This window comes from Emydura macquarii, unplaced genomic scaffold (genome assembly GCF_026122565.2).
Source record: "Emydura macquarii macquarii isolate MOO-44397 ecotype Brisbane River unplaced genomic scaffold, CSIRO-AGI_Emac_v2 contig_3506, whole genome shotgun sequence".
NCBI lineage: Eukaryota > Metazoa > Chordata > Testudines > Chelidae > Emydura > Emydura macquarii.
The window spans coordinates 4,598,375-4,612,773 of NW_027133643.1; the positions used below are offsets into that span (position 1 = coordinate 4,598,375).

Here is a 14,399-nt window from a genome sequence, read left to right on the forward strand (position 1 = left end):
GCAAAGTATCCTCTCTCTAACTAAATTATAACCTACTGTGTGATGGAGAATTAATCTGCAAGGATAGATTCTCATTGAGGATTTTTATCCTGTTCCGAATATGAATCAAACATATATGCTGTAGCTTTCAGACAGTGGTGTGAATTGAATTGCTAGTGCTTTTTGTCTCTTGCCTCAATATTGCAGCCCTAATTAATAGCATGAAGATCAAATAAAGACTGCTGGAGAAAGGAAATACCATACGTTTAGTAGCTAGGTTAAATGTTCGCCAAATTCATGGAGGATTAAAGCATTTTATTTCTTTATAATTCTTTATCCTGCACGAATTACAACTGGTGCTCATAATACTGTAGTCTGGAATTCTTCCAATACTAGATAATATACTGTTATCCATTCTAACCATTCTTTTCAGACAGGCCTTGTTAAAGCTACCCAAACGATCTAGTGCATAATTTCTCAACCTGGCAGGGGGGTCCACGGCAAAAAACCAGTGAAGGGAGGTGGGCGGCATCTGCCCGCTTCTGGGGAAGCCGGGCAGCAGCCGCCCGCTTCCCGCCCGGTTCTAGCTCCCAGCTGGGAGGCAGGCAGCAGCCGTCGGCTTCTGGGGGAGGTGGGCGTTAGCCGCCAGCTTCCCACCTGGTCCCACCTCCTGGCTGGGAGGTAGATGGCAGCCGCCCCAGTCTTGGGAAGCTGGGTGGCGGTCACCAGCTTCTTGGGATGCCAAGCGACAGCTGACAGTTTGGGCAGCAGCCATTGGCTTTTTGGGAAGCCGGGCAGCAGCTGCCCGTGTCCCGTCCGGTCTCAGCTCCCAGGTGGGAGCCCAGCAGCAGCCTCCTGTGCCTTGCGCACTGGGCTCACAGCTAGGTGGCTGCCACCTGTGCCCTCGCTCTGAGCTGAGAGACAGCCTCCCGTGCCCTGGCTTGAAGATGGGCAGCAGCTGCCTGCCGCCTGCCCACATCTCCGGGTCCCAGCCTGCGTGGAAGCCTCCTCTGCCCCAGCTCGGTTTCAGTGGCAGTCGCCCACCTCCCGGGCTGGCAGCCAGGCGGCAGCCGCCTGCAACTTGCCCAGGTGGCAGTTCCCCTCCCCGGCTCAAAGCCTGGTGCCCAGAAAGCCAGGCAGAGAGCCCAGCGGCTCCAGAGTCCTGGAGGTTTACTTGTCAATTTCACTGCTCTAGCTGAGCAGTGAAATTGACAACTATGACAGCCCCAGATTTTACCAATATAAAAATCTTAAGAGGGGCCCACACAGTGTGATTTGCCTCAGGCCTGCACCCCCCTAGGGATGGCCATAGGGAGCGCTGCTATCCACTCTGGTGGGCCGCTAGTGTCTGCTCATACATCACAAGTTCCTGCCTGTGTGAGGATAACACCACTTGACCCCGCCATCAGGCCATAGTGATTGGCTGGCATTGACCTTTGCGCCTATATTGAGGAAGGAGGGGAGAAACAGCAGGGGGTTTTGTGATTTGCCACAGCCACACAGCACTGCAGAACTCAGAACGCTCCTGCTTTATGAGAAATACAGTCGTCCAGCGGTAAAGGGGAAAAAGATTGTATTTCTCAGAGTGGAAAATTGAATGTTGGGGTACTTATTAACATTTTCAGAAGTTAGGGGGTACTTGCTACTTAAAAGGTTGAAACACTGATCTAGTGCAAGGGAGTTGACCTGAATGTATTGGTAGAACTTTGGCTTTTTTTTTTAAGCTGCTTTACTTGGCTTGGAAAAATCCAGTATTAGCCAAAAGTTCAGTTTTCTTAATTAAAAACATTCAGAAGTACAGTTCACAAAAGGGAGATCTCATGGACTAATAAGGAATGCTAAGGAGTATATAACCATGACATAGGGTCAGGGAAGAGGAATGGGTGTATTTGTTGGCTGGATCAGATCTCTGTAGAAACTCCAGACAAACTCTTGCCTTAGGGACACATTCTACTACTGTACATTGAGTTTTCTTAAAGAGGGGGACAGGAAACTCTGCAAGTTTCTGCTTCGTAGGTCTCTTTGGAATCTTTTAATTGGGGAAGTAGGGTTTGAAATTTTTTCACCATGGAGCTGCCAGAGGCTTCAATCCTCTACATCTGTAAGTGTCCTAAGATCTGCCTGTGATATCTGCAAAGGGCATGAGCATTCCTGGAGAAGCCGTCTACAGAGCTCCCTTGCCACATGTCTTCCTCAGGGGCCATGCTGCCTTGGGCTCCTGGCTGAACTGAAATGCTCCCTTAAGGAATGTTTACAGCTGCAGAGGAGTTAGTATAGTTCAGAGCCCCAGCACTTTTATTTAACGCAACATATTACAAAATCTAAAGTTATAAGATATCTCAACATCTCGGTCCCTCAGCATACCCTTTGCCTGTCTTTATGGCCTCGATATTACCATGTGATCCATGGACTCTTGCACCCCTGCAGAGCCTCACTGACTTCAGTGAAACTCTGCACAGGCATAATAAACTGCTTGTGTGGATTTGATCAGAGGATTGGGGCGTCAGACTGTAACCTTCTCAAGGCAGGGACTGTGTCTTTTAGTATTACAGGTAGAATCAAACACATAATCAGTGCTTACCAAATAACAGTTAATCACCCTGAGCTACTCATTGCTGTCACCATCCATAAACATTGCCATATTTATTAAATAAATAGAGCTAGATGCTTAAATTATTTCTAAAGCTCCCAGCATAACTCTTGGCCTTCATGGACCACAGGTGAGATGTAAAAATAATACCAGAAGCTTAAAGTGATGTGGGATTAAGGTTTGTTGTTGGTTTTTTTTTGTTTGTTTGTTTGTTTGTTTTTAAATAAGTTACCTTATCCATAACCTCAGTGGCATGATTCTTGATGGAAATAATTTATATAGTTGTTCTAGATGTGTTGTTATTTTTGGTACCATTCTGTTTGTGGGAGAAAGGGCTTTTGAATGATACCCAGTGTGACCCATTTCTGAGGAGGACCATTTCCATTTCTGAGCTGGCAGCTGATGGGGGTAGCAAGTCCTCCCTGCTATTCCACAGCGGGTGACACCAATAAAATTCTGTAGAATTCTATGACTCAAATGACACGTCCCTTACCTTTCTAACACCAAGTTGCCCATGGAATGAGATATGCTACATTATGTTCGCAGACTAAATGGGCCAAATTCTGCTCTCTTCTACTGGTGAACATTTGAAATTACTCCACTGACTTCTGACTATACTATAATTTCATCACAGTGGGTCAAATCCTGTGCTCAGTCATATCATGGTAAATCCAAATAACTCCACTAATGTCAATGGATTTGGTCTGGATTTATATTAGTGGACGTGAGGGCAGAATTTGGTCCACCATGATGATAAAATAAATAAGTCCTTTCAGTGCCCATGGGAGGATAATAGTTGCACATCAGTGATTACCTCCACTGTCTAATCCTACTAGATAATATCACACCCCACACTCTCACCTTCTGCAAAAAGGACCACAGGCTTTTCAGAAATCATGAGGTATTAAAATCCTCATTATTGTGATAAAAATACACTAATAGAATATAAAAATCACTAATCAGGGCTTAGCCTAATGGATCCAATTGTGTTTTGTCTGCTTTTTCCCGGATCAGAGCAGTGTGCGCAGCCACGGAAATGCTCTGCCCTGAAACATGCCCCCTTTTTCCTTCATTAGGATGAAACTGTTGCACACTGGTCTGGTTCCTGTGAGGGGAGTGAGCTTCCCTATCCTGTTACTCTCAGAAAAGACTAGACTCAGATAAGGAAGATGACAGGACGATGACTTTCTGACAGAAAAGCATTTTTGAGAGAGCTATTTTCCCCACCAAAAGTGCTTATCCAAGAAAATCCATAAAGATGCTAGTTGAGTGGGATGATAGACTGAGCTAAATGCTGACTCACTGGGATAGCTTCATGAGAGACACAGCTCATTTTCATCAGGGTCCTGGAGTGACAAGGCTATTGAATGAAAAAGTTCCTTTACCCCCAGACAATGTTTGCATCTTTTTCAAGAGAAGGAATGATTTATTACCATTTGGGGGCTGTAATCCCACCAGCCTGCCCTACTGCAGCTTCAGCTCTAGGCATTTTTCTCATCTCCACGAATAAAGAGGCTGAGATCCTGGTGAGCAGGAGATGGAGAACAGCCTGGCAGTGACACCTTCACAACACTGTTCCCCCCTCTATAGAGGCCCTGTGAGGCTCAAGTTACAAGGCATGGGAGAAGGCATATCTGCAACCTGCAGCATATAGTCACCATTAACATACCCACTCTATGGCTGTGAGAGAGATCCTGTCTACATGGCTCCTGCAGGGACTGTGCTCTTAAAGAAATGAGAGGCAATGCACAGGCACAAGGGCTCGGTACAGATGGGCCTGGCTTCTGTGAATCCCCTGGGACCTGCTGGTTTTGGGAGACCGCTCCCCTGCTTCTTTTTCAGGAGAGACAGTTGAGTCACATACTCCTGACAGAATAATGAGGAGGAAATTTTGCAAGAGAAACCTCACTGATTATCCATTCTGGCGTTTCCTTTCCCCTTAAGTCATAGTCAGCCACGAGGAGGGGGAGACGAGGCCTTGTGCAGTTAGCAGACTAGTTGGAGCAAAGAGCATATTTGCAGCCTGTGTGGGATAAAAGTGAACATAAATAAGGAATCAAATCATGTATAGTACTGAACAATGAGTTCATACCAGGTTGGTATGGGTGGGACAGAGCTAAAGTGGGTCTGAAATGAGTGACATATGGTAGTTATGAGATAGCGTTAACAGGTATTTCCATTACGGGTACATATCGACTTCCATGCCAACGACTCATGATAGCAGGTCATGGTATAAAAAAAGCTCAGTCATAGCTTAATCCCTTTGATGTTTTAATGGGCTCTAAAAATCTTATTGTAGATGCCAACTGTTATTAGTATACTGTTCAACTCCCACTGTAAACCGATGTAAGTGTTATTTCCAGTTCTGCGCTGCCTGGGCTTTCTCCAAACGACAGTAAATATTAAGAAATAAAGCTTTCTTGCCGCATTTGAAGAAACACAATTTCTGTAGAATCTATTAGTGTCTTTAACTTGGAAAAAAGAGTAAGCTTTTCAAAAGATCTCAGGGCTGGCCTAGCTTTGCTCCCAGTGAAAGGCAACAGATCCCACCCTAAATTATTTATATCCTCTTAAAAACTAATTATGTAAATAATCTATCTTGAGTAAACCTGGCCAGTTTGATTGTGAATACATCTACACTTGAGCTGGAGGTGTAATTTCCAGTACTTGTTTGGGCTAGCTGCCCAGGTTGTTTTCTAGGTTCCCAGTTGGGATGGTACTCAGGGCGGCTAGCCTGTCCCGTTGTGCTGCCACTTCTACATTTCTGTTTTTAGTGTTCTGGATGAATCAAAGCTGGCATGTGTATGTCTATCCAAGTTGGAAGTTACATCTCAAGCTCAATTGAGGATGTACCCCTGTCTCCAATTGCCTGTTTATAATTCCAATTAAATTAGCAGCATTCCTGAACATTTGGGATAAAGCCTGCACTAACTTACCCTCCCCGGGAAACTACAGTGATTTCAATGAATTTGCCTGTCAATGTAGATCAACACGGAATTGACCCTTAGTATATTTATTGAGTTTTTATTTTAGTGTTTTTGAGCCAGATTACACCACAGTGGCATGATGTCTATTTAGACTTGAACAGGAATGAAAATGCATGCAAATCCTACATTTGCAATCAGCTAATGGATAGGTGCATGCAGAGATTTGCAGACATTTTCAGCCTTACATGCAAAATGAGGGGATGGGGTAGGGGGTCATCCCATTAAGATGTCTAGGACTCTAAATCATTTAAGTTTTTTTAAGATCATGGGACAGATCTTGTTCCCACTGATGTATGGCAAAGATCCCATAATTTCAATGGCAACATGATTTAACCTCATAAATGAACGTACATGATAATGACAAAAAATTTGGCAGAAATATTAACTGCTGATTTAAACATTGGGCTTGATGTTGATATTTTGCATTTGAGTGTTCATCACCGAATTTGTTGCAAATTTTTTATGCAGCTTGTCTGGTGAGTATATGGTCCTAAGATTTAAATTATTGGGCTGAGTATACCACCCATTGGACAGAAGTATTGATAGACGTGTATTGTAAAACAATTAATGATCACAGACTCAGAGAAGTGTTATAGTGGAAGGAGGGCTGGCCACAGGGTGAGGGTCAACAGGTTCAGCTTTACACTGGCTCTGAACATGTGCACAGCCAAACAAACACACACCTATCTGAAATGATGCACAGAGGGGAACAAGTAAAACACCCAAGAGTGGATTACACATACTTATTTCTTTAAGGAAAGCAATGATTGTTGTCCTTTTCAAAAAGCACTTAACATTCTGAGATTTATTGTCTCAAAACCAAACACTTCAAAACTCAGAAAAGATCACTGTCCTCATTCAATAGTGCAGCAAGCCAAGTTCAGACTTTGAGGACTGATTTATAAAGGTGACCTGAAAAGGGGGGAAAACTCTGCCATTTATTAATCCTTTTCTGATGCATAAAGGTAGGCTTATAAAACCTAAATCCTCCTTAGCGGATAGACAGTGGATATTTACAGAGCTCTTATTTCAACCATTTCCCAGATATTTGAGTTAAGGCTTTTATAAAGACAAACAAACACACACAGCTTTAAACAGTTTGACTAAACTGTCTCCTATCTCATGGAAAAACTGCAGACCTGGTTTCAGACTTTTGCAACGTCACTTTCTTTCTAGCACTCCACTCCTCCAGCAAGTCAAGACCTGAGCTTTCAAATATTAAAAAAGAAATTAATTAAAAAATAAAAACTCTTTGGAAGTCTTCTTTATGCATCATACACCAACTAAGAGGACAATACTTTTCTTTCTTTGGCATGGAAGTTCACCTTTAAATGGGCTTCCATCCAACTTCCAATTTTGCAAGCACCAGTAAGTTTCCCTTTAATTTATATTTGCAACTAACTGCAGTTAGCAAAGGTAACGTTTAAACCATCTGATTTATACAAACAGCATTGGAAGTGGTGACTGAAAATTGGGCCAATTTTTGTGTTATGTAAGTAAAAAGAAACATAAAATCTGAATTTTTAAAAAGTGGATATTTTTCCCTTCTGCTCTTGCATAACTCAAAAATGACAACAGTCCTGCCCCAAAGAGTTTACAATCTAAGTATAAGACGAGACAACAGATGGATACACACAGACTGACAGGAGAATACAAGAAAACAGTGAGAATACTGCTCACTGGTCAGCATAATAGGCAGTGTGATCTCAGCACACCAGTGGCTCAACCGTTGTCATGTTATTTGTAGTCATCATGGCAAAAGAGGGATTTGGAGGAGGAGGAGGAGGAGGTAGCATTGCAGATATTTACAGGGAGCTCCTCCCAAGCATGAGGGACAGCTTGAGAGACAGCACAAAGGTGCTTGCTTGAAAATGTGAAGGTGTGCGATGAAGGCTGGCATCATGGACCAATTGAGGTGGGAGTTGACCTCTCAATAGCGGATGAGAGATGATAAAGTGAAGACAAGTAGCTTATGTTTGGTGTGCCAATGGCGGGATACAAAGAGGATGAGATGTGGTCAAAGCAACAGGCTAGCAAAATTATCTTTGCCACAGCATTCTGTGAGAAAAGCAAGACTGCATTTGTCAAGGCCAGAGAAAAGAATATTGCTATGATCAGGATGCAAGATGATGAGAACCTGGATGAGCATTAGCTGTGTGGATGAATAGGAAAGACTTTATCTTAAAGATGTTATGCAGAAAGAAACAACAAGACTTAGACCTAGAGAGATGATGACCAGGTTATAGGTCTGAGTGACAGGCAGGATGGTGATATTGTCCACAGTAATCAAGAAAGGAGGGGGGGGGGGAAGCATTGGCATGTGGATATCTGTTTGGTGAGCTACTGTATATGAAATGACTTGATGGTCTCTGTCACTTCAGATCCCAATGTAATCAACATGGAACCTTTCAAGAGCACTTTTAAAACTTATTAAAAATGCATAACAAATCCTAACCAAAACCTTAGTTATGTACCATTTCTCTTGTTCATTAGCATTCTTTATTCACAGGTGCTTTCTGTGTGACGTCTTGTGCACACATGCAATTGATAAATTGAGAGGAAATTAATCCTGGACTATAAAGACTGTCTTCAGTTGTGAATGGAAGTGATTTACTATTGAGCTATAGCAGGAGTGGCCAAACGTACTGACCCACCGAAACCCCTTTCCCTGCTGGGCAGAATCCTGTAGCCCCACCACCCTGCTGCAAGGCAGAAGCTCCAAACTCCCCACCCCAGTCTGGTAGGCAGAGAATAGGGGGACCATAGGGGGCTCTGCGAGCCACACTTTAAAAGCACCGCATGCAGCTCAGGAGCCACAGTTTGTCCACTCCTGAGCTATAAGATCAACTCTTCTAGCTCAAACCAGCAGATACACTGTTACATTTAATCAGGGGTGATGCATGCACCCCCCTCTTTGGGGAGGCTAGCCCCCTGCCCTGCCACTTCCGCCTAAGGCCCTGCTCTTGCCTGCTGGTGTAGCCCCGAACCCTGGCCGGCCCACCCGTCCCCAGAGCAGTCCAGAGAAGCCCTGAGCCCCAGCCAGCCAGGGCCCTGAGCCTGGTTGGCCAGAGGAGCTCTGAGTGTTGCTGCGACCTTGCCCCCAGCCTCCATTACTCACTGCTCATGAGGGACAGGAAGAGGCAGGGCCACCACGGCCCAGTTGTCTGACAGTGGGTTGGCAGCTGCTGCACCAGGGAAGGCTAAGCCTCACTGGCCTGTTTTAGCTGCTGCCCATATATTTAATCCAGATTTCCTCATATATATATATATATATATATATATATATATATATATATATACATATATACAGGAATTTTGCCATTGACTTTAATAGGACCAGGATTTCACCCACAGTATGTTGCAAACAGGAAACCCATTCCCAGCAGTTGTTCTGTTATTAGTTTTTATTTTAATAAGTGGGATTTTATTTGTGGTGGAGGCACATAAAGCAAAGAGTTTGGAATAATAAATCGCCTTTTAAAAAAAGTTATATTATTAGCTAGGTGCAGAGAATAAAAATTACATCTCATCTGATTTCCATAAAATAATTGAGCATCTGTGTGAGTGCAATTCAAGAAACAAATGAAGTGGACAGGTTCATCTGGCTAACTTAATTACCTTGTGCAATTGATTTTTTGAAGGAGTTTAAGAACCCCTCTCCCTTCTGGGTCAAGCCATGTCTCATGCCATGAAAAATATACTGTATTCTGGTGTAAACACTTGCAAGTCAATCTTACATTTCACTTTCTCCAAGCTCTAGTGTGAATAAATCTTGAATGCTTGTGCACAGTCTTCAGGCTTTGACTATCTGAATATTTAAAGTTTGGTTCTTTGGAAAAAATATGGCATCATTGTGTTCAGTTTTCAAGTAAACCAGACTCAGATGTGGTGGAACTGGTGTCTTCCTACTACCTGTGAGGTTGGAAGCTGGATGTGGGGAGTCTGGGCAGCGGACACTATAGGCTTTGAGGCAGAGTTCCATGGGGGCACCCTGCATGGAAATTCGCTACCACTCCATGGCTTGAGTGGGGAAGGATTCTTTCCCTCCTGTAACTCAGGTTGTATCCTTGGGTATGGGTCAGTTCACTTGTCAGTAAGACATCAGTGTGACATCTGTATCACAAATGACTCTCATATATTACATTAGTCACTGAGTCATCCAGCTGGTACCCAGAGTTTTCCAAGGAGCAATGACCACAAATCAGTACCAATGATTCTTGCAGCCCTGTGTTCAGAACAGAAAAGGGGCAAGTTAAAATTGCTTTGCGCCTGAGCAGATTAGGCTGAGGCATGGTTCTGCCCTAAACCATGAAACTAACTGCTGTCCACTGTCCTCTAGGTGTTGGTATTAAGTGAGGTAGAGATCAATAAAGCAATACAATTGTAATCCTTTTTTGAATCCCAGTAAGCTCTTGGCCTCATTAACAGTGTGCCAGTGAGTTCCACAGGTTAACATGAATTCTGTAAAAATATTTCCTTTTTTTTCCAGTTAAATATTGTTGGCCTTTCCATTTCATGGGGTGTCTCCTTGTTCTAGTAGGAGAGAGGGTGAATAGGAGCTCCCTATTTACCATTTTAATCTTATTTTAGGGTATTGCTTTTAGATCTAGTTTTTGCCATATTCCCCAAAAGGATCACCACTGATTTCAAAATACATCCTGAAGGCTGTGGCTCCTCATGTAGTTATGTAACATGCAAAGTGTTACCTTCAGAAAGCAGTAAGAAGGAATGTAGTTACCGAATCAAGTCTAGCAGTGCATCTGCAGAGCTCATAATTGGCTTTCCACTCTCTTCGGTGTTCTCCTTCTGGGCTGCCCCACCAGGATGGATAATGGAGACCATAATTATTCCCACAATCACAGCCACAAACGTTGTCCACAGATAGTAAGTGACGGTTATGATGCCTAATCGACTGGAAGTCTTGGCATCCAAGGCTGCTAGCCCAGACATTAAGCTGTAGAAAAAACAAACAAAACAAACCCACACACATAACATATTGTATCTTTAGCATATAATCAGTGCAATATAAAACTTCATGTCTTAATTAGTCTTCTTTATCTGCCTCGACCATGACTGCCTATGTAATGATGCTCCTGGAAAGAGCTTTTAGATTCAGAGGTCCTAGATTCAGTCCCCAGAGATGACTGAACCTGGGATCTGTGCCTCTGCTGTCTGAGCTAAAAAAACAGATCCTAGTAGCTTGAAGGAAGTAGCAGTTTCACAAAACTCCATCATGGTCTATCCACTAGCAGTAGACAGAGCCACACCGTGCTAATGTGGGTTATATATGGTTCCCTCACCGAGAAAGCAAACCATGGCTGTCGGTGAGTGGCTAGATTGATGGACACCTATGACTTCTTTGACTAATTTATGCAGACATATCCATCTTTATTGAAATGTTGACCCTAACCCCAGCCATAGTCTGTGGAGCTGGAGCTGATATCTAGGTCATCACTCGAGCATTTTTTAGCTCACCACAGCCCACTTTGGGACAGGCGATCTAGTGCGGTCAGAGCCAGTAAAGGGGTGGGCTGGGTCATCATACGGGAGAAGACCATGATGACACATGAGAGCCAATGGGCCGGAGATGGGCCAACCCTATGGGACAGGAGCTGCTGCAGAGTAAATGCAGGATGGGCTCACTCTCCAACCCCCTTGGCTGCTCATGGGCCACCATGAATTTCATCCCTCTCCTCCTTTATTAACAGACATGTTTTCTTCTTCCTCGTAGTTTTTTCCCCTCTATATGTTTGTAAAATCCATCTCATACCCTTGGCCCTTTTGGCTAGTATTACATTGTTCTACTGTTTTTTGCTGCCCTTTTTTCCCTATAAACTGTAACTGACACTGTGCATTCTTGTTTGGGTGCTTCCACCTTTAAATCCATTAAAGATTGTGAGTCACTCAGCTGCATCATAAGTATCTATGATAGACACAGAACTATTAACTTATGATTAGTGTTCATATGTGCTTAACTTATGATTATTACTAACATGTGGTTAAATTACTATTGCTTGAATGAATAAACTGACCACAGCAGTTTGTTACTTTATTGGTGAGAAAATAAACTAACAGGAGATATTCTGTTTACCCATTCCAATCACATATCACCTTATTCTCAGCCTCAAAGTTCCATCCACGTTGCATTTTGGCACATGTAAAATAAGTAAATATTGACTGCTCCATGAAACTCAAGGGACCAATTTTGAAAATTTCCCATGGAAAAAAATGTGTGCAATTGGCACCTAACTTGTACAAGAATTTACTCTGTTCGAACATACAAATTGGATAGTTACATACAAAAATGGTCAGTTGTGTTGGACACACAGACTATTTGTGTATGCAATGACAATTTGCAGAAGCAACTGCAATAACCAAACATGCAACCTAGGCCTGTGATTGTTTTTGGTTTTTACATAAAAGCATAAGAGTGGCTTTGCCATGAACCCTATGTCAGGGGTAGCATGTTGTTGTGCTTCCCCAAGAGCAGAGCAGGATGCCGTGTGTGACTCATTCTGCCTCCCAGTTTCCTTCTGCTCTAGGGATGGGATAACACATTGCACCAGCCCTATGCTTGGTGCAGTGTCCTGGTGCAGCTGCATTGCCCCACATGTTGGAAAGTGAAGCCAAAGCTCTGCCCATATCCACCCTTGCCCATCCACTCCCCCATCCCACCTGTGTGGCGCAGAGGCTTTTCAAGCCCCCAGACATCACACAGCAGTCTTTATAGTGCCTTACTGCCTCCTAATTCTCCTGCACAGGTGCATAAGACAGGCCCCCATCTGGCCCTAAATTTGTTCAGGACTGCTTTGAACTACGCCCAAGATCATGAAGATTTAAGTGATCCCAAGCTGTGTTACAATTTACTCATAAACCTGAAAACACCAATGTTTCACTTGGCTTTGGTTAATGATTCATTTTTAAAATAATTTCTAATTTATTTTAAACATACAACACAGCAAAAAAAAGTGAAGTACGATATGGGGTCAGGTTTTAGTGTGACCATTTCATTCAGCTCTATCATCAAAATGGAGAGTTGCTCGTCAAGTCCTTGTCACAAATAACTGTTCATTAGCAGACAACTGCTGGTATTTACAGGAGAGGAGCTCCTTGATTTTGCATGGTTTGGTGAAGTTGTTTATAGCTACAGCTGAAGTGCAGCTTAACCATTATAGTAAATTTAGTGAAATAATAGTGGTTGGGATTTAGTGTTCAGCTTCCTGCTATCCAATAGATTAATTAAGAAAATGCATTGTTTTTCTGCTTTGCCAATCTCCAGTCCAGCATGTTTTGTTATCAGTCCAGAGCAGTGCTAGGGGGAGGGAGAGCGGGCATTGTTCTAAACCGAACAAAAGACTATTTGATAAAAGTTAGGTTAAATCTGGCAAGGAATCTAGCTTTCACAGGATCATTTTCTGCAAAATAATTTTGATGTTAATTAGACTACAAGAATCAAATTGTGCTCTCTGTTACACCCATACAATGGTACTGTTTTCTGAGGTGTAACAAAGCAGAATTTGACCTTTAATTGTCAAATGGTCTCTGGAAGAAGACTGAAATGGCTTGATCAAGATGTACATTTGTTCTAGAGCTGGGTTACAAATGTAGCCCCTTTTTCAGTTTAACAGAGCATTTGCAAACTGCTGCTGACTTTTTTTTCAAATGCGTTTGTTATCCATAAGAATTCACTGAGTTCTCTTTGAGTATTTGCCATTTGTTATTCATATTATATGACTGATCAGCTGAGTCACATGATATTGATTCTGTGCAATTATTGAAACATCTTTACAAGATTAATGAATAAATCACTTCCAAATAATTAATAATAATAAATAATTTAAAAATTCCTGGATCTCTTGAATTATGAACATTTGTACAAATACTTTGCTATTGTCTGAATACCCAGGAACAATATGACCTCACAAAACAGAGTGAACTGAACTCTGAGCCTTTATTTACAAAAATATGCACAAATCATTTCTGGAGGATCACTCTATCTAGAAAAGATGGAAGAATTGCCTTTGTGCCCTAAATACAGGTTAACACCTTTTGAATCTAATGCATAAATTGCACTGACTCCTGTCAAGTTACATCAATAAAAGGAAAAACTCAAATGTCCCCATAACATACAATCAGTTCCCTGGTTTTACACCAGTCACCATTTTAAATTATTGTCACTTATATTGCAGTACCACCTACAGCCTTTAATCATATTCAGGGATCCTTTATGTTAGGTGCTGGACAAACACAGAGGTAGACACTGGTAGAGGGAGGCACTGATCCCATAGCTAGCAGATCTGTAACTAGAAAGATGTGTTCTGTGCAGCATGGTCCAGGGGACAGGGCACTAGACCAAGAGACTTTGATTCTATTCCTTTCTCTGCACTGATCAACTGTGTGACCTTGGGCAAGTCACTTCTCTTGTCTGTGCTTCTGTATCCCCTTTTGCCCTTTGCATGTCTTATCCATTTAGATTTTAAGCTCTTCTGGGCAGGGACTGTCTTGTACTATATCGGACTGTCACGGGCCTCGTCTCCAGCAGAGCCAATCTCCTGGCAACCTAAGGAGCGCAGCTGGCCCTGATTGACTGTGCCACTTGATTGGTTGAAGGAGTCAGCAGGCTGATACTTCAACTCAGTATCAGCAAGAATCCAGGGGGCACTCAATGTATTCCTACCCTGCAGCTGCACTTGGTCGTATCCTTGCCTTTACTGTCTGTAGCCCCAGCCTGTGCTTCTTACTTGGGCCTGCCTGCTCCAGCCCCCAGCATCTTTCTGACTCCCAGCTGAGACCCTTGGCTCCATCTTTTGACTGACTCTGGCTAACCCTTCAGCTTAGGCTTC

At 43.0% G+C, this 14,399-nt stretch overlaps 1 protein-coding gene across 1 annotated transcript in view; it reads right to left on the bottom strand.

The window, feature by feature from the left end:
* The window catches only part of SLC1A7 (solute carrier family 1 member 7), a 68,548-nt gene that overhangs the window by 31,254 nt on the left and 22,895 nt on the right, over positions 1-14,399 (bottom strand). Inside the window, exon 2 of the mRNA XM_067535480.1 lies at positions 10,295-10,510. Within this exon, the coding sequence (XP_067391581.1) occupies positions 10,295-10,510 (216 nt within the window). The remainder of the gene's footprint in view (positions 1-10,294; positions 10,511-14,399) is intronic.